This window comes from Phyllobates terribilis, unplaced genomic scaffold, assembly GCF_046119375.1.
Source record: "Phyllobates terribilis strain yellow unplaced genomic scaffold, ASM4611937v1 Scaffold_13__5_contigs__length_258822181, whole genome shotgun sequence".
Classification (NCBI taxonomy): domain Eukaryota; kingdom Metazoa; phylum Chordata; class Amphibia; order Anura; family Dendrobatidae; genus Phyllobates; species Phyllobates terribilis.
Genome location: NW_027362773.1, coordinates 70,067,839 through 70,092,761, shown reverse-complemented (window position 1 = coordinate 70,092,761; position 24,923 = coordinate 70,067,839). Strand labels below are relative to the sequence as shown.

General features: G+C 45.6%; 1 protein-coding gene across 3 annotated transcripts in view; it reads right to left on the bottom strand.

The window, feature by feature from the left end:
• Positions 1 to 6,851: 6,851 nt before the first annotated feature.
• Positions 6,852 to 24,923, bottom strand: part of TCP11L1 (t-complex 11 like 1) — a 227,405-nt gene continuing 209,333 nt past the window's right edge. For 2 of the 3 annotated variants that reach the window (XM_073658119.1, XM_073658118.1), the window contains exons 7-11: positions 15,578 to 15,714; positions 15,128 to 15,288; positions 12,001 to 12,182; positions 9,866 to 10,038; positions 6,853 to 8,014 (exon numbers count right to left, since the gene is read on the bottom strand). In XM_073658119.1, coding sequence (XP_073514220.1) covers positions 7,800 to 8,014; positions 9,866 to 10,038; positions 12,001 to 12,182; positions 15,128 to 15,288; positions 15,578 to 15,714 — 868 coding nt within the window. In that variant the 3' untranslated portion in view covers positions 6,853 to 7,799. Of the gene's footprint in view, positions 8,015 to 9,865; positions 10,039 to 12,000; positions 12,183 to 15,127; positions 15,289 to 15,577; positions 15,715 to 24,923 lie in introns of all 3 variants that reach the window. The other variant, XM_073658117.1, reaches the window with a different exon arrangement.

The following is a 24,923-nucleotide window of genomic DNA, read 5'->3' as shown; positions in this document are numbered from 1 at the left end:
TAATAAAACATTACATTTTTATCACTAAAATTGTATATTAGATCCAAATTTTTCATTTTCACAAGGGAAAATACGTAAAAATGAACCCACAAATTGTTAGGCAATTTCTGTCAAATGCAGCAATGTGGTTGGAAACTACTGTGTGGCCACACAGAAGGGCTTAAAAGGGAAGGAGCGCTATCTGATTTTTGGAGCGTAGATTTTGCTGGAGTAGATTTAGGGCTCCATTTAAAGAGCTCCCAAAATAGCAGAAAATCCCCAAAAGATACCCCCTTTTGGAAATTACAGCCCTCAATGAATTAATCTATGGATGAATCAACTATTTTGGCCTCACATGAGTTTTCCTGAAAGAAATCATAGATTGGATGTTGCACAGTGAAAATTGCAAATATGTCATCTTCTGAAGCAAAAAGAACCCACCCCATAAATTTGAGTGCTATTCACTATAGTAATGCTGTACATGTGGACTCAAACAGCAGTTTAATCACACTGTGGGGCTCTTCAGGGGGAAGAGGGGTGGGTTTGGATGCGCAGATTCTGCTGGATTGCTGTTTGGGTGCCATGTTGCTTTTCGAGAGTCTGGGTGTTGCTAATATTGTAAAAAAAAAAAAAAAAAAAAAAAAAAGCACAACTATTTTGTAATTGACTGACCATGGACTTGTTTTTTGTGGGTTGATTTAAAGTTTTTACTGGTAATATTTTGCAGTACATAACATTGTTTAATCACTTTCAGTATAACGCTAGAATCACATTTATCCTGTTTTCTACGTTGAGTACTTATTTTGAAGTTGTCGTCTAATTCCCCCCAAAACGTGATTTAGATGTCTAAATCAGTTTTTTGGCGATTTAGATGAAACCCTTGACGGCTTCATACACTATAATGCAGATTGTAACAAAAACTCAGTACAAGATAAATTATGCAATGCATTCATGAAGTTACTGAAGTCATCAAGCTGATTGCCCTCGTTTGTGATCATATATTTGTCATAATCATATCTTTTAAGGAACTGAAGAGGATTAACAAATTAATGAATTATTATGTGTTGTTGGCTCGCTGGACATGTCACTGAGAAATGATAGGAAACAAACATTTATGTGGACAAATATTCTGACAATTATTAGCAGCTATAAAAGGTGGAGAGCCGACAGCCAGCTCAATATGCAAGTCACAAAAATATTCATGTCTTTAAACTTTGACCATATCCTACATTAAAAGGATTAAGTCAAATCAAACTTTTCACACATAATCAGATTAGATTTTTCAATTCATTCATTAAAGAAGTTGTGCACTACTTTAGATTATCCCCCAATGTATCCCCCCCCGGGCCCCTAAGACTTTTTGTAAATACCTCATGTTTCAGATAATGCCTGTGAGTGGCGCTATCGGTGGCCGCTCACAGGCATCACATGACCCCGCGCTGACGTCACGTCAAGTGAGGTGTGACTCAGCGCTGGGGTCCCCGCAGTGGCTGCTGGGTTGTGGGCGGGGTTACTCCCCCGTGTCACACCCAGCATCCACCGTGCGCTTTCCCAATGAATGGGGAGAGGCAGAGTGCGTGGTGGATGCCGGGTGTGGCGCGGGGTGCAGTAACCATGCCCACAGCCTGGCATCCACCTGGAACGCGGAAGACAGAGAACCCCGGCTGCTGCCAGCACTTGTCGTGACATCAGCGAATGTCAGAGCCGGCTGCAGCCGAGGGTCACATGATGCCTGTGAGAGGACAGTGATAGCAACGCTCACAGGCATTATCTGCAACGGAAGGTATTTACAAAAAGTCTTAGGGGCCCTGGGGGGATACATTGTGTGTGGGGGGGATAATCTAAAGTAGTGGACAACCCCTTTAAGCCTAACCCATTTTCTTCTCACCCTGTTGCCAACTTTTTGAAAACTGTAAAAAGCTGCAAATTATATGACAATAAAGCTGAGTGCCATAATGTGTACAGCGATCAAAATATTGCTCTCTTGCTGCAAAAAAAAACAAACTGCACCCTGGGGCCCTGAGGCAGCTGAAGATATGCACTAGATATCGTATGGCCAGAAACGTTGGGCCCTTGCATGCCGAGTGGGCTTTCTGGTCCAAGCACAAAGCTTTGACGTCATGTGTCCAATCTGCTCTTCTTCTTGATGTTTCATTGAGTTACTGCAGCTGCGTCTCCCCCCTGTCATATTTTTAGTGTTTTGCACTGTACGGATTTATTTGGTAACCAGGGCCGTGGAGTCGGTAAGCCAAACCTCCGACTCAGACTCCACAGCCCTGTTGGTAACTACAGTGTGTCTATAAATTCTTAAAGATTTCCTCAGTCAGGAAAAAAGGGAAGAGCAAGCGTCACATAAATTTCTATACTCATTTGAACTTTTTACAATTAGATTTTGTAAAAATAAATTTCTGAAGTTTTGGGTGGCAGGTGCAAGTTACTACACAAGACAGACAAGTGAACTAAATCTAGTGGATCACATATGATCACCTTAAGAAAATAATTGTCCAATCAGATAAAGGAAAAAGAAAAAAACAACTATAGCTTCCATACAAAGCCAAACAGTATGGGTTATTTTCATGAAAATGTCTCCACACTTTCTTCTTTGGAAATCTTCCGTACAAATTTCGTGATTATCAAATCTTCAGCTAGTTATTAAAACGCACCAATATGTGTATTTAAAGCAGTTGTCTCATGATCGTGTACCCCTGGCCGACTGTAGTTATCTTGCTGGGGGAGAACAAGAAAACCCGCCAGGCAGATCTAGTATTACATGTCCGCTAATTAGATGAATTGCCGCCTTTGTCAAACAAGGATGGCTCGAGTCTTCAAGAATGGAGGTCGCTCAAAAAGATTGTCTCTCAGTTTTGACTCACAGAAGTCCCCTTTAATATACAGACTAAAATGAATAATACTTCCCTTTTATGAGTTGCAACAAGGACAACGGCAGAACAAACACTATGTGCAAGCTTTCAGGAGCATGCAAAAATACTATAATCCTGAGGGAAAAAATACCAGAGTGAGAAAATGCAGCATATTGTCCATGTACCATAGTATCTGTGTATGAATGCACACAACAGTACACCGGCCAGATCAGTCTAGTCTACATATACAGGATCATAGGCATGGCTGCCAGTATACTTGTCCCAGGAAGGCAACAGACACTGATTAGTTGCCACTGCAGTCAGGGCCGGTACAAAGGGTAGGCACCCAGATAGGGGACTACCTCTTGCCTACCCGAGGGGGGGTGCAGATTTAACAAAAAACCTAACATTGCTGAATGCCTGAAACCGCCTGACACGTTCTTCCCAAAGCAGGCATTCAGCACAGTGACTGCCAAGGCCCAGGCACAGTGAGCAGTGTCAGTCCCTCTGCCTACGCCCTGGCCGTCGCTCCTTGTCCGAACATAATTGTATCCGCGTTTGTCAGACGCGAATACAACTGCGGCACAGGAGCAGAGAAGCAGTAATTAGCTCCTCCTCCGCCGGGAACTCCAGCAGAACACAGGCCACTTCTGGCCTGCGCCCTGTTTGAGACAGCACACCCAGGGGATGTCGGATGGCACGATGCAATGACATCACTGTGCCATCCAGCACCCACTGCTGTGCTTCATAGAAGAGGAGGCCGCAGTGTACAGGGATTAGGTGACTATAAGCTTGTTTTTTTTTTCTTATATTATTTACCCATTACGTGAGGAACATTACAAAAGGGGCTGTGGGGGACCTGACATCAGAAGAGCGCTGGACATAATATGAAGGGAAGTGGTTGGACATGATATGAGGGACTGCAGTTGGACATGATATGAGGGGCTGCGGTTGGACATTACATGAGGGGTTGCGGTTGGACATTATATGAGGGGTTGCGGGGGGACCTGATATGAGGGGCTGCGGGGGGACCTGATATGAGGGACATTATAGTAGGAGCTGTGGCGGACATTATACCTGGCCTGTGGGGACATCATACTGTATAGGAGGTTGTGGTGACCATACTGGATAAGGGGCTGTGGTGGATATACAATGTGAGGTGTTGTGGGAGACATTATACAGTATATAAGGGGCCATTATACTGTATTGGGGACTGGGGAACCATCATACTGTATAAGGGGGCTGTGGTGGTGACCATACTATATAATGGGAGGGCTGTGGTGACCATACTATATAATGGGTGGACAGTTGTGGACATAATACTGTATTGGATGCTGTAGTGACCATCATACCGTGTGAGGAAGGGGTAAGGTTTGGAGAGAGCAGTGTGGCGAACAGTATAAGGGCATAGTGTGAGGAGGGGGCACAGAATGGAGAGGGGACAGTGCGGAAAGAGGTTAGCATGGTGGGGGGAGAGTGTGGAGATATAGATTGTGTAAGGGAAAACAGCGAAGAAGGGACAGCGATGATATGGTGTGGTTCATAAGGGCAGTGTGGTGGTTATAGCTCATTAATGCAGACAGTGTGGAGGCCATATACCATAAGCGGCTTATTTAGGGCATAGTATGGACAGATATTTTAGTGCAGAGGGCATCTTAATAACAATTATTTTTAAGGGCACAGTGTTTGGATGTGCTGCAGAAGACTGTAGAAGATGGAAGTCTGCAGAGAAGAGCTGTGGATGTGAAAAGTCATCATGGTGTAAGGACAAGGTGGTGAAGAAAAGAAAGGAAACGACTCAATCAGTTATTAATGTACTTATGGTGATTCTCTTGAGGTATTTATTTACTGATGATGGTTCGGGTGCTGTATTCATGTACTATTCATGGCTCTGGTGTTTCTGGTGTTCTGTTTATGTAATAATGATGATTTTGGTTTTGTATTTATATATTGATGATGGTTACCATAGGGTCAGTTTAGTTTCCAGTAGGGTTTCCGTCAAATGCTGGACACCTTAACTGAAACCAATCAGCCCCCATTTCAGGTAATTAAACTATATTAGTTTCCTTATATATCCTTCACCAGTCTTACCTGACCCCAATAAGACTACATAGATTCGGCAGAATAACATCTGATGAACGTCACAGATGTGGGGAATCAGGAGTGGATTTCTGGCATCTTATCTGGAATTGTGGGATAATACGAAGATACTGGAGTAAAGTGATAGCTACATTAGAACGGATAATTGGGATACCAATTGAATGTGGTCCAGAGATATGTATTTTGGGTATTGTGGATGAAGAAATGTGGTCACACTATGATCGGATATTTCTCTGGGAAGTTATATTTATTGCAAGAAAGCAATTTAACTAAGATGGATGGAGGGGAAGCCTCCCACTATCAACCAGTGGAAAAAGTTAGTGAATGATATAATATCATATGAGAATATATTATATACAGTGGGGAAAAAAAGTATTTAGTCAGCCACCAATTGTGCAAGTTCTTCCACTTAAAAAGATGAGAGATGCCTGTAATTGACATCATAGGTAGACCTCAACTATGAGAGCCAAAATGAGAAAACAAATCCTAATAATCACATTGTCTGATTTGGAAAGACATTTTTTTCAAATTTTGGGGGAAAAGAAATATTTGGTCAATTAAAAAAGTTCATCTCGATACTTTGTTATGTATCCTTTGTTGGCAATGACAGAGGTCAAACGTTCTCTTTTGTCTTCACAAGGTTGGCACACACTGTTGCTGGTATGTTGGCCCATTCCTCCATGCAGATCTCCTCTAGAGCAGTGATGTTTTGGGGCGGTCACTGGGCAACACGGACTTTCAACTCCCTCCAAAAGTTTTCTATAGGGTTTAGATCTGGAGACTGGCTAGGCTACTGCAGGACCTTGAAATGCATCTTAAGAAGCCACTCCTTCGTTGCCCTGGTGGTGGGCTTGGGATCATTGTTATGCTGAAAGACCCAGCCACGTTTATTTCTTCAATGCCCCAGCTGATGGAAGGAGGTTTGCACTCAAAATCTCACAATACATGGCCCCATTCATTCTTTCATGTACACGGATCAGTCTTCCTGGTCCCTTGGCAGAGAAACAGCCCCAAAGCATGATGTTGCCACTCCCATGCTTCACAGTAGGTATGGTGTTCTTTGGATGCAACTCAACATTCTTTCTCCTCCAAACACGACAAGTTGTGTTTCTACCAAACAGTTCTAAATTGGTTTCATCTGACCATATGACATTCTCCCAATACTCTTCTGGATCATCCAAATGCTCTCTAGCAAACTTCAGACGGGCCCGGACATGTAATGGCTTAAGCAGGGGGACACGTCTGGCACTGCAGGATCTGAGTCCCTGGCGGCGTAGTGTGTTACTGATGGTAGCCTGTGTAACATTGGTCCCAGCTCTCTGCAGGTCATTCGCTAGGTCCCCATGTGTGGTTCTGGGATTTTTGCTCACTGTTCTTGAGATCATTTTGACCCCACGGGGTGAGATCTTGTGTGGAGTCCCAGATCGATGGAGATTATCAGTGGTCTTGTATGTCTTCCATTTTCTAATTATTGCTCCCACAGTTGATTTCTTCACATCAAACTGCTTGCCTATTGCAGATTCAGTCTTCCCAGCCTGATGCAGGGCTACAATTTTGTTTCTGGTGTCCTTTGACAGCTCTTTGGTCTTCACCATAGTGGAGTTTGGAGTGTGACTGTTTGAGGTTGCGGACAGGTGTCTTTTATACTGATAAGTTCAAAGAGGTGCCAGTACTACAGGTAATGAGTGGAGGACAGAGGAGCCTCTTAAAGAAGAAGTTACAGGTTTGTGAGAGCCAGAAATCTTGCTTGTTTGTAATTGACCAAATACTTATTTTCCACCAAAATTTGAAAAAAATGTCTTTCCAAATCAGACAATGTGATTTTCAGGATTTGTTTTTTCAACTTGTCTCTCATAGTTGAGGTCTACCTATGATGTCAATTACAGGCCCCTCTCATCTTTTTAAGTGGGAAAACTTGCACAATTGGTGGCTGACTAAATACTTTTTTTCCCCACTGTAGAAATAGAGGATGTACCCAGAAGTTCAAAAGGATATGGTAAAGATGGTGTGACTCGTCCCTAACACACCTATCCCCTAATGCCATGACTTCGTCAATCTCACGTTATGAGCCCTGATATGTGCTCCTTTAAACACATGGAAATTGATATATGATATATATAGACTAAAAGAGTGTACTTCTGATACAGCCATAATTGGTACATGTACTAAATTTAGTAAAGAGTGCAATGCAGAACCTATGTTTCAATCTGTTTGTTCGTTTTTCTTTAATTGTTTACTCTAATTATTGAGAATGTGATGTCACATCCATGTTACTGGATTGAATGGATAAAGGTAAATGTTTGAATTATTCTGACCTTATAATAGGACATTATATGTTTGAAACTTTTATCCTGTGTAATCTTTCAATAAAAAGAGTTTAAAAAAAACAAAAAAAAAAAACCTATTAGTTTCCACGACTGTCCTTAATTCTGACATTTAAAATATAGGACGTCAGAGATGAATATTGCTATGTGTCCCTTGTATTGTGTAAATGGTTTACAAACAATGAACGATTGTATATTTAACTTTTAAATTGAAAAAGGTAACTATTCTAGGGGATGTGGTAGTTGGAGCTGGTTATCGTACCCATGACGGGGGGTGCGTTAGGTCAGGTGTCCTGTTACCTTAGTCTCTGACCCATTAATTTGCCTAAGGAGAGGGGGGCGCCATTTGCTTCACCTGCCTAGGGCACCAAAATACCTTGTCCCGGCCCTGGCCACAGTATTCTGGTGTGAGCACTTCATGTGTCACTGATCACTGAGAGAACTCTGCATGCTGTACATTAAAAGCAATTCAATGGAGGGCAGAGGAGACGGGCTTTCCAGCCTTTAATTCTGGATTAATGTAACAATCGGGAGCTCAAGGCCATACATCTTGTTTGTTCAGTACCTTGGCCAGGACTGAGTCATAGTATGGACTAAACACCATTTTGTTGTAGTTGACCAGACGCACAAATTTCACTGCCATCTCTTCCAGCTCTTTTTGTATTGGGCTTAGCCCACCGGGAAGTTCAGGGACAGATCTTGGATTAGCTGCAGATAAGTAATGCAACAGAAAAGTCTGGATCCTGGAATCTGTGGGGTTTAATTAAAAATGTTACTGAATATGTAAGTGTGATAGTCATTTACACATTTCATAAACTGCATTAGTCACCAAAGGTTATCCAAGCATATGATATATTGGTTAGGCTACGTCATCAATATCAGGTTGTTGAGGGTTGGACACCTGGTGCCACCACTGACCAGCTGTTTTCAAATCTGGTGGAGGTCGGATGAAAACAGTGAGTGAAGCTAAACAGCACAGCTCCTTACACTGTGTACTGGCCGTTCTTAGGTACTGCAGCTCAGCACCTATTCACTATAGTGAGCTGAGCTCAACACTCAGATTGTGATGCTGAGCAATGGATTTTTATTTAAGAATCCAAACTGGCACATTAATAACGCCTCTGTCCTGCTGTCAGACCTTCATCAGACTCACGGATTGTAGAGAGGGAAGAATATATAGAAGGTGAAATGCTTGGGTTATGGAGACAGTCATCGCTGGCTTATAGCCTTATGCTCTGCACATTTTGTCTTTAAGTTATTAACAACCGGATACAAAAAAATATATAAATTGTACAGACCCAAGAATAAGGGGCCCCACACACTGTAGATAGCTGCCGGACGAACAATGTTTCGGCCGATAGTTCGGCAGGCAGCCATGTCTCCCAACTCCTTCATATACAGAAGTGCTCGCTTCGCTGCTGTCAGACTCCTCTGGTAGCTGCTTTCTCGAAAAACAGCAAAAAGATAGGAAGTCTGAAGTCAGACATGCTATATCATTATCATCGCCCCAACATCATCGGCGGGGGGAGAGGACTCCATACACATTGGACTGTTGGCTGAACCCACAGGAAAAGCTGACATTACTCTTATGTGTATGGGGCCTTAAAGGGAACATGGCATTTTTATGCCATAGATCAATGAATTAGTGAATTAACGAGCAAAATTAAAAAATGCAAGTCATCCACAAAGAACAAGACATCATACAGCTGTGCCAATGGAAATATTGACATATCTGTTAACATGATGGCTGGAAGACTGGGAGGGAACAACAAAAGCAAAAAATACATTTAGGAAGGGGTTAGAAAACGTACAATATTCTAAAGTTCAGTGTCCACAGCTCCCATGCAAACTTGTGATTCTCCATATGGCTACAAACAAACCCCGTGAGTAGTGGAATACCCCAGTTACCTCGCACCGCCTGGAGGGACACGACTGCAGGCTCAGACGCTGTATATGCAGCCTGGGCACAGGTCAGCAATGGAGCAGCATTCAGCAATGGCAGGAGGAGGCAGAATATTATAACCATGCAACAGCGTGAAAAACAATGCCACGAGCCAAAATACATTGTATGCAGTGCGTTTTGCATTTGGCCATGAGAAAGAAAATGCTGCAACAAACAATGTTCAAAACTGCACAAAAAACCCGAGTTAAAGACATTGAATTAGTGGAGTGTTAGTAAGCGCTTTTATATGTAAGACTTAGCAAATGTACAATGTAAAATATGCCATATCTGTCTGGGGTTATAGGTTACTGTATGCATTTTCATTTCCACGCCCCCCCCCTCCAGAAACAGCGCCACTCTTGTACATGGGTTGTCTGTGGTATTGCAGCCCAGTCCTATGTACTTGAATGACGATAAGCTGCAGTACCAGACTCGGCCTATGAACAAGAGGGGTGCAGTTTCTGAGAAAAAGAAGAACCTTTTTTTCCCCAATATCATACAATCCTGGAGTTTCAAACCTTCCATTGTATGTACTAAATATACGCTACACATATAATGAATAGTTTCCATGAGATTTGTCCCAGTGGCTACAGGAAGCTTTCTGATAGATTAGGTGACTCCTTTCAAGGGTTCAATAATAAAAGCAAACATACAGTTACCTATTAATCGGTATATCTGGTTGGATGGGGAGGCCGCGGTCCGGATCTGCCCTCTCAGGGACTCCTCTGTCTTTGCGGAGAAGGGGGTAAATCCGTGCTGAGAGCAATAGCTGCCCAATTCTGCACATATCTTCTCACTGACCGTTGCCAATGCCTCCTCTGTACTGTCAGAACTACATGACCGGACAAGGGAGAAAAGGACAAATTATTCCCTTACATTACGTGTTTAAAACGTACAGAACATTTCTCTCATTAGGAGAAAAAAGCTTTCTATAGAAGCAATAAGAATATTTCACTGTGATTTTTAGTTTCTTATGTATGGACTTATAAGAAAATCAGACCATTTATATGATCAGGGTGACCCAAGCAGACAGGGGTAAATTATTTCTACTGGCAAATTAAAAAAATTACACTCCCCACTCAACTGATATATCAAGACTGAATCATGCAAATAGACAAGAAAGCGTTCATAACATTTCATTCATTTTTTTAATCTGAGAAGATAAAACATTTTTGTACTGTCCCTGCCCTCAAACTATAAAGATGAGATGCCCAGTGCACTTTATCTTTGCAACACGTGGAATTCCATGTGACAGGAGCTGCTCCTCACTGCACCCCCCTCCCCTCAGGGACATTATATCACACACCAGTGTGTAGCTCCCCGCTGTGAGTAACAGCCAGTCAGAGATATGGGGATGTGGCCACGTCTCCTGTTCTCTACAGAGAAACAGCTAAAATCAGGAGACTGCAGGTAATGGAGATACAAATGGGTTAATTCTGCGCTGCCGTGTGGAAAGGATGCCAACCTGAACCTGAGTATAAGTAGTTTATTTGTCAACGCGTTTCGATAGATATATATTTATATATATATAAACTTCTTTTTCAGGACAACAACAATAGAGATACATTCAGCAGAAACCGATTAAGTGATCAGTGGTTGTGTGCAGACAACATGACCAGGTGAGCACCATTATGCAATTCTTTTAACATTGTTACCCAGATAAGACCCTATTTTGCGCTTTGCGTCTTTCCAGTCCTTCTTTTCTTTGGATATTATCAGGAGACTGGCTGATAATAACAGCATGGAGCTGCACACTGCTATAATGTCCCAGACGGGAAGGATGAGCGGTGAGGAGCAGCTCCTGTCACACTAGCGCCCTGATAATGTCTCCCTGTCTGCAGTCAGAGGTGAGAGGGCATGGCGGTGGCATGGCCTGCACCCTGCTAGTAGCCCTGCAGTAAAGTCTCATGCGGCAGTGAAGGAGACATCAGGGCGCTGGCTGCTGCTACTAAAAGCTAGGAGAAGGCCAAGCCCCCTCTTCTCTGACTGGCTGTTATTCACAGGTTGGAGCTCCACACTGCCCAGACAGGAGAGGGGGGGGGGCGCAGTGTGGAGCAGCTACTATCACAGTGAATTACAAGAATACTACAGATAATAGAAGTGCACCGGGCATCTCATCTTTATAGTGAGAGCAGGGACAGTATAAAAATGTTTTATCCTCCCGGAGTACCCCTGTAAATCTAAGTCTGTCTAATGAATGTTGATGACCGTAATCAACATTCTGTGCTGATGACTGTCATAATAGATCTTTATAGGAGAGTCAGTTACTTTTTCAAATACACAGCTCCAAACCCCCTGATGAGGATTTTCTAGATCCCTGCAATCAACACAAGAGGGCGCTGAGGAGCCTACTGGAGATGGAAATAATACTGAGCCCAATGGGAACCCTCCCCCCATGGAAGCCCCTATAGTGGGGACTGTGACAGCATGTATAAAAGGAGACAGGATTTTAAGCACTGTGATAAAAAAAGAGGCTTCAATAAAATACAGATGTATTATAAGAAAAAATGAAATTCTAGGTCCTATTTAATTGGCTGTTATCAAGCACAGATGTTATGTCTGGATGGCTGGACCATGGAGAATAACTGTTAATTGATCTATGGGGAAAATATGCAACATTTACGATATATTTTAGCAAACTGCAATTGGCTTTCAATATACATCTATAGAGAATTTACACATTTATGGAATGCCATCATTGACAACAGGGAGCAAAGGATAACCCTGGCTTACAGCAGAGAGGAGGGAAGCCTCCTTTAATCTTCCCATGTAATGATTTAATCAGTTTACTTACGGAGTTCCCACACCCTCCAACAAAAGTCTAATGAGACTCTTCATTCTGTCCATAAAAGCAGCGTGACTGGTGATGCCAGGAGAAGTCGAATTCTGTATTATCAGAAGCAACGTCCCCAGCAATGTGAGCTGTGTCGCTTCCCGCTTCATCTCCTGGAAGCGGATCTGGTCCATTACCAGAGTCTGGACAAAGCAAACAAATCAATGAAAGACAGAGGAATATCAATATTATAAAATCAAGTGTTTGATATAATAATATTTAGGATCAATCACTGATGATATATAGATCAGATATGCCATCAATGTCTAATGAAGAATGGAGGGGCAGTGTTTCAAGTGCAAGACATCTGATCCATAATGACCTTCTTCCTTCGGCCTTGCTCAATGGTCTTCTGCCCCCACTCACAAAGATGGCCACACACTGGACCTCATTTTCACCCGACTCTGTTCCCTATCTAATCTCTCTAGCTCATCTCTCCCTCTTTCTGACCACAACCTAATCACATTCTCTACCCTCTCCTCTCCAGGTGCTCAAGTCCCACTCCACTAACTTGCACACCCTCGCAGAAATCTCAAACACCTTGACCTACACTCACTCTCTGAATCCCTTCTCCCTCTCACAGCCATAAGTTCATTACACGATGCAAATGCTGCTGCCACTTTATATAACACCACAACAGCTGCAGCTCTCAATTCGGCCGCCCCCCTCACACATACCACAGTTCGCCCACTCAAACCGCAACCCTGGCACACCAACCTGACTAAAGAACTGCAAAGGGCCTCCAGGGTTGCTGAGCGGAAATGGAAAAGGTCATACTCCAACGAGAACTTCATCGCATTCAAACAGTCCCTTACTACCTTCAAGTCCACACTTACTGCAGCAAAACAAATATACATCTCTCATATCCTCCCTGTCTCACAACCCTAAACAGAAATTCAAAACTTTCAATTCTCTCCTCCATCCCCCAGCGCCTCCTCCTTCTCCTCTCAACTCAGCCGAAGACTTTGCCACATTCTTGAAGCAGAAGATTGATAACATCAGACAAAGCTTTTGCCTAAAGTCCCCACAGCCCCTCCTCACACCTACTCAATCCTCCTCATCCAAAACCAGCTTCTCCACCATTACGGAAGATCAACTCTCCTCTTTACTCTCCAAATCACACCTCACCACCTGCAAACTTGCCCCAATCCCGTCCCACCTCCAACCTCATCCCTAACCTTACCACTATCCTCATCCCAACCCTAACCCACCTTTTCAACCTGTCACTAACAACTGGTGTCTTCCCCTCATGCTTCAAACATGCCTCGATCACACCCATCCTCAAAAAGCCATCCCTTGACCCATCCTCTCTGTCTAGCTTTCGCCCCATATCACTTCTCCCCTATGCCTCAAAACTACTGGAACAACATGTCCATTCTGAGCTGTCCTCCCACCTCTCCTCCTGCTCACTCTTCGACCGCCTTCAATCTGGCTTCCGACCGCACCACTCCACTGAAACTGCCCTGACTAAGGTCACCAATGACCTACTTACTGCCAAATCCAAGCGACACTACTTTGTCCTCCTCCTCCTGGACCTGTCATCTGCCTTTGATACAGTTGACCATTCCCTCTTGCTACAGACTCTCTCATCTCTTGGCATCACAGATTTGGCCCTATCCTGGATCTCCTCATATCTAACAGACCGGACATTCAGTGTCTCCCACTCACACACCACCTCCTCATCTCGCCCCCTATCTATCCTATGTGTCCCCCAGGGTTCAGTCCTAGGACCCCGGCTCTTCTCCATCTACACCTTCGGCCTAGGACAGCTCATAGAGTCTCATGGCTTTCAGTATCACCTCTATGCTGATGACACACAGATCTACCTCTCTGGACCCGATATCTCCTCCCTACTAACCAAAATCCCACAATGTCTGTCCGCTATTTTATCCTTCTTCTCTGACAGATTTCTAAAATTTAACACGGACAAAACTGAATTCATCATCTTTCCACTGTCTCACTCAACCCCCCCAAACTGACCTATCCATCAAAGTCAATGGCTGCCCACTCTCCCCAGTCCCGTAAGCCCGCTGCCTAGGGGTAACCCTGGACTCTAACCTCTCCTTTAGACCACATATCCAAGCCCTTTCCACTTCCTGCTGACTCCAATTCAAAAATATCTCCCGGATCCGCACATTCCTCAACAACGAATCTGCCAAAACACTAGTGCATGCCCTCATAATCTCCCGCCTCGACTACTGCAACCTCTTGCTCTGTGGCCTCCCTTCTACCACTCTCACACCCCTCCAATCTATCCTAAACTCTGCTGCCCGACTAATCCACCTGCCCCCTCCCCCGCTATTCCCCGGCCTCTACCCTCTGTCAATCCCTTCACTGGCTCCCCATTGCCCAGAGACTCCAGTTCAAAACCCTAACCATGGCATACAAAGCCATTCACAACCTGTCTCCCCCATATATCTGTGACCTAGTCTCCCGGGACTTACCTGCACGCAACCTCCGATCCTCACAAGATCTCCTTCTCTACTCCCCTCTTATCTCCACTTCCCACAATCGCATGCAAGATTTCTCCCGTGCATCCCCCCTACTCTGGAACTCTTTACCCCAACCCCAACACATCAGACTCTCGCCTCCCGTGGAAACCTTCAAAATAACCTGAAGACCCACCTCTTCCGACAAGCCTACAACCTGCAGTAACCCTCGCTCCACCATTCGCTGCACGACCAGCTCTACCCTCACCTACTGTATCCTTACCCATCCTCTGTAGATTGTGAGCCCTTGCGGGCAGGATCCTCGCTCCTCCTGTACCAGTCGCCGACTTGTATTATTCAAATTTATTGTAATTGTTTGTGCTACGTATACCCCTTTCACATGTAAAGTGCCATGAAATGAATAGCGCTATAATAATAATAATAATAATAATAATAATGGCACCATCCTGCTGGGACATAAAGCTAAAAACCCTGACTGGATAGTATGTGCCATGAATGATTGGATCTCAGGGTCTCATTGATGTCCAGATTGTAGGAGCCTGCTACACAACTTGTATGCAGTCATTTCCTATTAGTGTGTATGGAAGATACCGGGACATTTGCCATGTCCTCACACGACTAGAAGACTAAATTCATACCTCTGGGAAGGGTTTACATTCATGGTCCCATGTGAGAAGTTTGATGTAGGCATGATTTAATACAGTGGTGGGACAAGGAGAGCTGGAGGAAGCTGCGGCAGAGTCCTTAGCCAAAAGCTCAGTCGATTCCTTAATCCAACTTGTGACCAATTCTAAAGAATCTAGGTAAGATGGAAAAAAAACAAGACATTATATGAAAATCACACTAAAAGAATAAAACAGTGCCACACTGTCCACAGGTTGTGCGTGGTATTGCAGCTTAGTCCTATTCACTTTAAAGGGAGTGCAACTGCAGATACAACCTGGGTACAGATGTGGAAGAAGAAAGTGGAAATGTTTTCAACCTATTCAAAAATTCTCAAGTTTTGCTTTTGTAGAATTTCAAGTCTCCCCGACCCTGACATGAATGTGGCACATAACACAACAGGTCACACGTGAAGAACACCGTACTTGGTTGCTTTTCAAAGAAGTCCTGGAATTTTTTCCTCTCGTACTCCACAGATTGTTGTATTAAATGTGGACGAATGCTGCTGATGGCAAAGTTGGCCATATCTAATTTCATCAGATCCAAAACAGCAAAGATTGATCTGTGGAACAAGAACGACAAAAATCAGCGCCAATAATGGGAAGAAAGGCGACATCAAAAACCACAGTGCGATGATCAGGAAACATTTACAACTGTGACACTGCACAGAAAATGATCCTTTGTACTATAATCCCTTCGCTATATACCCTCATATAACATCAAAAACATTAAACGGGGGACAACGCCTCACACACATCACAGAGGATTGCCCATTGCTTTTCGCTTTCCTGTCTTCCCTTATGCACTACTGTTTGTCAGTGCTGTTGGGGGCAGACTCTGGCCTGAATCAGTCTCCTTCCCTCTCTGGCAGCTGACAGTACCACTGCTCTCCTGGAACTCATTTTGTTGATCACCCTGGCCATTACCCAGACAAGCCCCAGCTGGAGTTGTCTTAAAGAGAAGGTGCCATCCCAAAAAAATTTTTCAACAATTAAAAAAATGTAAAGTTTTAATGTTTTGATTATTTTATAAATATTATCATTTGATTTTACTGAAATAAAATACAAAAAAATATTACAAATTATTTTGGTATTTCCACTTTTAAACACTAGGGGGAGCAGCTATTGTACAACTAGCTCACATTACGACTGCAGTAAATGTGGGCTGGATCTGCTCACTTGTGGGTGACATCACTCCTCTCCTCCCCTTCTGGGTGTTTGTAACAGGATAAGAAAGGATGAAGTTTAGGATCACAGTGCGGAGCCATTTTGTTGGTGACTGCAAAGTAATACTGACAAGTACAGTGTCACCAAAGACGGCCTGCAACGCTGATTCCGTAAGGCTATGTGCCCATGATGCAGAAATGCTCCGGATTTTTTCCTGAGCGTTTCTGCATCTCCCTGGCAGAAAAAAACGCATGCGGATTGTACATGCAGATTGTACATGCGGATTGTACATGCGGATTGTACATGCGGATTGTACATGCGGATTGTACATGCAGATTGTACATGCGGATTGTACATGCAGATTGTACATGCGGATTGTACATGCGTTTTCCTGCCAGGGACATGCGGATGTGAAGCGTTATTCACTGACATTTCCGCATGGAAAGTGCTTGTGACAACTAGGTCACACTATGACCCGAGAGAGTGGTTTAAAAAAAAAAAAAAAATGTATACTTACCCTCCGATGGCCCCCAGTGTCCTGCTTTACACCCCGTTCTCCCTTGCCGGCAGCGGTGGATTGAAAGACCTGCCGACGTCAGCGTCGCGTGACCCGTCACATGACTCTGACGTCAGCGCAGGTCCTTCAATCCACTGCGAAGTGCCGGGAAGCAAGGAGGAGTGCTGAGTGGGCCGCCGGAAGGTAAATATACATTTATTTTTTATTTTATTCTTTTTTTACAGATTTTTTTAATGGTACCTGGGTGTGGAGGAGACTCTCCTCTCCTCCACACCCGGGTACCATCCGCACATTAGAACGCGCCAATTATGCAAGTACAGATGCAGTCTTGCGGAATTGGCGCATTCTAATGCAAGTCAATGGCGGCGAAAACGCAGTGCTTCTGCAAAATAATTGGTAGTGCTGCGTTTTTTTCCGCAATGATAATCCGCAGCACAGCACATGCGGATTATCATTGGGGAACATTGCAGACCTTCTACCATGCATTTTTAATGCGTTTCCGCAGCTGCAAAAACGCTGCAGAAACGCATTAAAAACGCATCGTGGGCACACAGCCTTAGATGATGCTGCTCGCTGTATCATAAACTGCGGTTAGATACGTGGAGTGTAACGTGTGCCATTAGATACGCTTAGGCTATGTGCCCACGTTGCATTTATGAAGCAGAAAATTTCTGCTGCATAAATGCAAGTCCTCTCCCGGAAAAACGCATGCGGAATTCCGCACGCGTTTATCGCGCATTTTTCGCGCGTTTATCACGCGTTTTCCACATGCGGAATTGCCTTGCGTTTTTTATGCATTGGACAAAGGCAATTCCGCTTGCGGAAACGCAAAATTAAATGACATGCTGCGGATTTTTGAACGCGGCATAAACGCTGCGGAAAAATCCGCAGCATGTGCATAGAACTTGCGGAATCCCATTGGGGACCATGGGGTGCGGATATACATGCGTTTTTCAAGCGTTTACGCTGCGGAAATTCCGCAGCATATACGCTTGAAAAATGCTACGTGGGCACACAGCCTTAGAGTAACATGCTGGGATTAGATACAGGGCTAAGGCTATGTGCCCACGATGCAGAAATGAAGCAGAAAATTTCTGCAGCATTTCTGCATCTCCCTGGCAGAAAAAACGCATGCAGATTGTGCATGCATTTTTCCTGCAGAATACATGCGGATTCACATGCGTTAACGCATGTGTTTCCGCATGCGGACTGACAAGCACTTTCCAGGCGATAGCATCACTTGGAAAGTGCTTGACAACTTGGTCACACTGTATAAATCCATGCAACCGGCATGGATTTATATAGTGTGACTGTAAAAATAAAAAAACAAAGCTATACTCACCCCCGAGGCCCCGGCGTGGCTGCAGCGCTCGTCCTGGCTTCTTCCGGGTTGCCAGGCTATCGCGAGACAGCCTGCGGTCACATGACTGCGACGTCATCTCAGGTCCTGGAAGGTAAGCGCTGCAGGGGCCACCGGACAGGTGAATATAAGTTTATTTATTATTTTATTCTTTTTTTTACAGGTACAATGGTACCCAGGTCTGGAGGAGAGTCTCCTCTCCTCCAGACCCAGGTACCATCCGCACATAGAAACGCATAGAATCCGCTTGTACAAATGTACAGACACGGATTCTATGCGTCTCAATGCAAGTCAATGGCGGCCATTCCGCTGCGCTTCCGCAAAATTAATGAACATGCTGCGGATTTATGAGCGCTCTAGAAACGCTGCGGAAAAATCCGCAGCATGTGCATTGACATTGCGGAATGCCATTGGGAACCATGGGGTGCGGATTACCATGAAAAACACATTGTGGGCACGCAGCCTAAGGGTATGTGCACACGATGCAGAAATGCTCAGGATTTTTTCCTGAGCGTTTCTGCATCTCTCTGGCAGGAAAAAACGCATGCGGATTGTACATGCGGTTTCCTGCCAGGGACATGCGGAAATGAAGCGTTCTTCACTTTCATTTCCGCATGCGGGTTGACAAGCACTTCCCAAGCGATTTTAGCATCACTTGGAAAGTGCTTGTCAACTTTACACTATATAAATCCATGCAGCCGGCATGGATTTATATAGTGTGTGAATGTCAAAAAATAAATATATACTTTACCCTCTGATGGCCCCCGGTGTCCTGCTTCGCTCGGTCCCGGCTGCCGGCAGTGAAGACTTTAGGACCTTCCGACGTCAGCATCACGTGACCCGTCACATGACTCTGACGTCAGCGAAGGTCTTTCTTCATTCAACCGCGAAGTGCGGGGAATCAAGCAGGAGCGCTGCGCCTGTCGTCAGAAGGTGAGAATATATATATTTTTTATTTTATTCTTTTTTTTTTAATGGTACCTGGGTCTGGATGAGAGTCCTCTCCTCCATACCCGGGTACCATCCGCACATTAGACCGCATGAAAAGCGCATCAACATATACAGTGATGCGGATTCCATGCGGTCTAATGCAAGTCAATGGCGGCAAAAGAGCAGCGTTTCCGCAAAATTAATTGACATGCTGCGGATTTCGGAAAAATCCGCATCATGGGCACAGCACATGCGGATTTCAATTGGGGAACATTGCTGCCCTTCTACCATGCGTTTTTCATGCGTTTACGCAACTGCAAAAACGCCGCGGAAACGCATGAAAAACGCATCGTGTGAACTCAGCCTAAGTGTAGTTTATCACATGATGGGATTAGATACACAGTATCTAATGTATGGAGCAGGGTAAGGCTGTGTGCCCACGTAGCGTTTTTCAAGCGTATATGCTGCGGAATTTCCGCAGCGTAAACGCTTGAAAAACGCATGTATATCCGCACCCCATGGTCCCCAATGGCATTCCGCAATGTCAATGCCCATGCTGCGGATTTTTCCACAGCGTATATGCTGCGGTCAAAAATCCGCAGCATGTTCATTAATTTTGCAGAAGAGCAGCGGAATCAATGTGCGGATGGTACCCAAGTCTGGCCAAGTACCTTAGGCTATGTGCCCACGTTGCGGACCTGAAGCATATTTTTTACGCTTCTCCCTGGCGGGAAAATCGCATGCAGATATTACATGCGGTTTTCCCGCCAGGTAGAAGCGTTTGTGAGGCGTCTTTGCATGCATTTCCGCATGCGGGTTATCAAGCACTTCTCCAAGCATCACTTGGAAAAGTGCTTGACAACTTGTTCAGAATGGTAAAAAATAAAAAAATAAAGTTTATACTCACCTTCTGATGCATTCTCTGCCCCGTCCGGAGGCTTGAGCGGCTCACGCTGTTGTGTGCAGGACCTGCGGTGACGTCATTGAGTCATGTGGTGGGTCACATGACTCAATGACGTGGCAGGTCCTTCAGACAACAGCGCGACGGAGGCAAAACATCAGAAGATAAGTATAAACTTTATTTTATTCTTTTTTTTACAGGTTCTTTGGTACCCAGGTCTGGATGAGAGTCTCCTCTCCTCCAGACTTGGGTACCATCCGCACATTGATTCCGCTGCGCTTCCGCAAAATTAATGAACATGCTGCGGATTTTTGACCGCAGCATATACGCTGCGGAAAAATCCGCAGCATGGGCATTGACATTGCGGAATGCCATTGGGGACCATGGGGTGCGGATATACATGCGTTTTACAAGCGTTTACGCTGCGGAAATTCCGCAGCATATACGCTTGAAAAACGCTACGTGGGCACACAGCCTAACACATTTCTAAGGAAGCAGTGGTGTAATACGTGACCCCGCTCCGTCCACTATATTATTGTTCCAATAGAAGTGGACAGAGAGGTGTCACACATTACACCACTGCTCCCACAGAAGTGGACTGAGGAAGGTCACACATTACACCACTGCTCCCATAGAAGTGGATGGAGCGGGGTCACACATTACACCACTGCTCCCATAGAAGTGGACGGAGCGGGGTCACACATTACACCACTGCTCCCATAGAAGTGGATGGAGCGGGGTCACACATTACACCACTGCTCCCATAGAAGTGCATGGAGCGGGGGGTCACATATTATACCACTGCTCCCATAGAAGTGGACGGAGCAGGGTCGCACATTACACCACTGCTCCCATAGAAGTGGACAGAGGAAGGTCACACATTACACCACTGCTCCCATAGAAGTGGATGGAGCGGGGGTCACACATTACACCACTGCTCCCATAGAAGTGGACGGAGCAGGGTCGCACATTACACCACTGCTGCCACAGAAGTGGACAGAGGAAGGTTACACATTACACCACTGCTCCCATAGAAGTGCGTGGAGCAGGGTCACACATTACACCACTGCTCCCACAGAAGTGGACGGAGCAGGGTCGCACATTACACCACTGCTCCCATAGAAGTGGACTGAGGAAGGTCACACATTACACCACTGCTCCCATATAATATGGAGAGGGGTCACATATTATACCACAGCTCCCATAGAAATGGATGGAGCGGGGTCACACATTACACCACTGCTCCCATAGAAGTGGATGGAGCGGGGGGTCACATATTATACCACTGCTCCCATAGAAGTGGACGGAGCAGGGTCGCACATTACACCACTGCTCCCATAGAAGTGGACAGAGGAAGGTCACACATTACACCACTGCTCCCATAGAAGTGGATGGAGAGGGGGTCACACATTACACCACTGCTCCCATAGAAGTGGACGGAGCAGGGTCGCACATTACACCACTGCTGCCACAGAAGTGGACAGAGGAAGGTTACACATTACACCACTGCTCCCATAGAAGTGGACAGAGGAAGGTCACACTTTACACCACTGCTCCCACAGAAGTGGACGGAGCAGGGTCGCACATTACACCACTGCTCCCATAGAAGTGGACTGAGGAAGGTCACACATTACACCACTGCTCCCATATAATATGGAGAGAGGTCACATATTATACCACTGCTCCCATAGAAATGGACGGAGCAGGGTCACACATTATACCACTGCTCCCATAGAAGAGGACAGAGGAAGGTCACACATTACACCACTGCTCCCATAGAAGTGGATGGAGCGGGGGTCACACATTACACCACTGCTCCCATAGAAGTGGATGGAGCGGGGGTCACACATTACACCACTGCTCTCATAGAAATGGACGGAGAGGGGTCACACATTACACCACTGGTCCCATAGAAGTGGACGGAGCGGGGTCACACATTACACCACTGCTCACACAGAAGTGGACTGAGGAAGGTCAAACATTACACCACTGCTCCCATATAATATGGAGAGGAGTCACATATTATACCACTGCTCCCATAGAAATGGATGGAGCGGGGTCACACATTACATCACTGCTCCCATAGCAATGGACGGAGCAGGGTCACATTATACCATTACTCCCATAGAAATGGACGGAGCAGGGTCACATTACACCACTGCTCCCATTGAAGTGGATGGAGCGGGGGGTCACATATTATACCACTGCTCCCATAGAAATGGACGGAGAGGGGTCACATATTATACCACTGCTCCCATAGAAGTGGACAGAGGAAGGTCACACATTACACCACTGATCCCATAGAAGTGGATGGAGCGGGGGTCACACATTACACCACTGCTCCCACAGAAGTGGAAGGAGCGGGGGTCACACATTACACCACTGCTCTCATAGAAGTGCGCGGCGCAGGGTCACAGATTACACCACTGCTACCGTAGAAGTGGATGGAGCGGGGTCACACATTACATCACTACTCCCATAGACGTGGATGGAGAGGGGATCACATATTATACCACTGCTCCCATAGAAATGGATGGAGCGGGGGTCACACATTACATCACTGCTTCCATAGAAATGGACAGAGCAGGGTCACATTATACCACTGCTCTCATAGAAATGGACGGAGCGGGGTCACACATTACACCACTGCTCTCATAGAAATGGACGGAGCGGGGTCACACATTACACCACTGCTCCCATAGAAATGGATGGAGCGGGGTCACACATTACACCACTGCTCCCATAGAAGTGGACTGAGGAAGGTCACACATTACACCACTGCTCCCATATAATATGGAGAGGGGTCACATATTATACCACTGCTCCCATAGAAATGGACGGAGCAGGGTCACACATTATACCACTGTTCCCACAGAAGAGGACAGAGGAAGGTCACACATTACACCACTGCTCCCAAAGAAATGGACGGAGCAGGGTCACACATTATACCACTGCTCCCATAGAAGAGGACAGAGGAAGGTCACACATTACACCACTGCTCCCATAGAAGTGGATGGAGCGGGGGTCACACATTACACTACTGCTCCCATAGAAGTGGATGGAGCGGGGGTCACACATTACACCACTGCTCTCATAGAAATGGACGGAGAGGGGTCACACATTACACCACTGGTCCCATAGAAGTGGACGGAGCGGGGTCACACATTACACCACTGCTCACACAGAAGTGGACTGAGGAAGGTCAAACATTACACCACTGCTCCCATATAATATGGAGAGGAGTCACATATTATACCACTGCTCCCATAGAAATGGATGGAGCGGGGTCACACATTACATCACTGCTCCCATAGCAATGGACGGAGCAGGGTCACATTATACCATTGCTCCCATAGAAATGGACGGAGCAGGGTCACATTACACCACTGCTCCCATAGAAGTAGATGGAGCGGGGGGTCACATATTATACCACTGCTCCCATAGAAATGGACGGAGAGGGGTCACATATTATACCACTGCTCCCATAGAAGTGGACAGAGGAAGGTCACACATTACACCACTGCTCCCATAGAAGTGGATGGAGCGGGGGTCACACATTACACCACTGCTCCCACAGAAGTGGAAGGAGCGGGGGTCACACATTACACCACTGCTCTCATAGAAGTGCGCGGCGCAGGGTCACAGATTACACCACTGCTACCATAGAAGTGGATGGAGCGGGGTCACACATTACATCACTACTCCCATAGACGTGGATGGAGAGGGGATCACATATTATACCACTGCTCCCATAGAAATGGATGGAGCGGGGGTCACACATTACATCACTGCTTCCATAGAAATGGACAGAGCAGGGTCACATTATACCACTGCTCTCATAGAAATGGACGGAGCGGGGTCACACATTACACCACTGCTCTCATAGAAATGGACGGAGCGGGGTCACACATTACACCACTGCTCCCATAGAAATGGATGGAGCGGGGTCACACATTATACCACTGCTCCCACAGAAGTGGATGGAGCGGGGTCACACATTACACCACTACTTCCATATAATATGGAGCGGGGTCCCACATTACACCACTACTCCCATAGAAGTGGATGGAGCGGGGGTCACATATTATACCACTGCTCCCATAGAAATGGACGGAAAGGGGTCACACATTACACCACTGCTCCCATAGAAGTGGAAGGAGCAGGGTCACACATTACACCACTGCTCCCATAGAAATGGATGGAGCGGGGTCACACATTACATCACTGCTCCCATAGAAATGGATGGAGCAGGGTCACATTATACCACTACTCCCATAGAAGTGTATGGAGCGGGGGGTCACATATTATACCACTGCTCCCATAGAAATGGACTGAGCGAGGTCACACATTACACCACTGCTCCCAAAGAAATGGACGGAGCAGGGTCACACATTATGCCACTGCTCCCATAGAAGTGGACAGAGGAAGGTCACACATTACACCACTGCTCCCATAGAAGTGGATGGAGCGGGGTTCACACATTACACCACTGCTCCCATAGAAGTGGATAGAGCGGGGGTCACACATTACACCACTGCTCCCATAGAAATGCGCGGAGCAGGGTCACACATTACACCACTGCTACCATAGAAGTGGATGGAGCGGGGGTCACACATTACACCACTGCTCCCATAGAAATGGACGGAGAGGGGTCACACATTAGACCACTGCTCCCACAGAAGTGGACAGAGGAAGATCACACATTACACTACTGCTCCCATATAAGTGGATGGAGCGGGGTCACACATAACATCACTGCTCCCATAGAAATGGACAGAGCGGGGTTCACATATTACACCACTGCTACCATAGAAATGGACGGAGCGGGGTCACACATACCACTGCTTCCATAGAAGTGGATGGAGCTGGGTCACACATTACACCACTGCTCTCATAG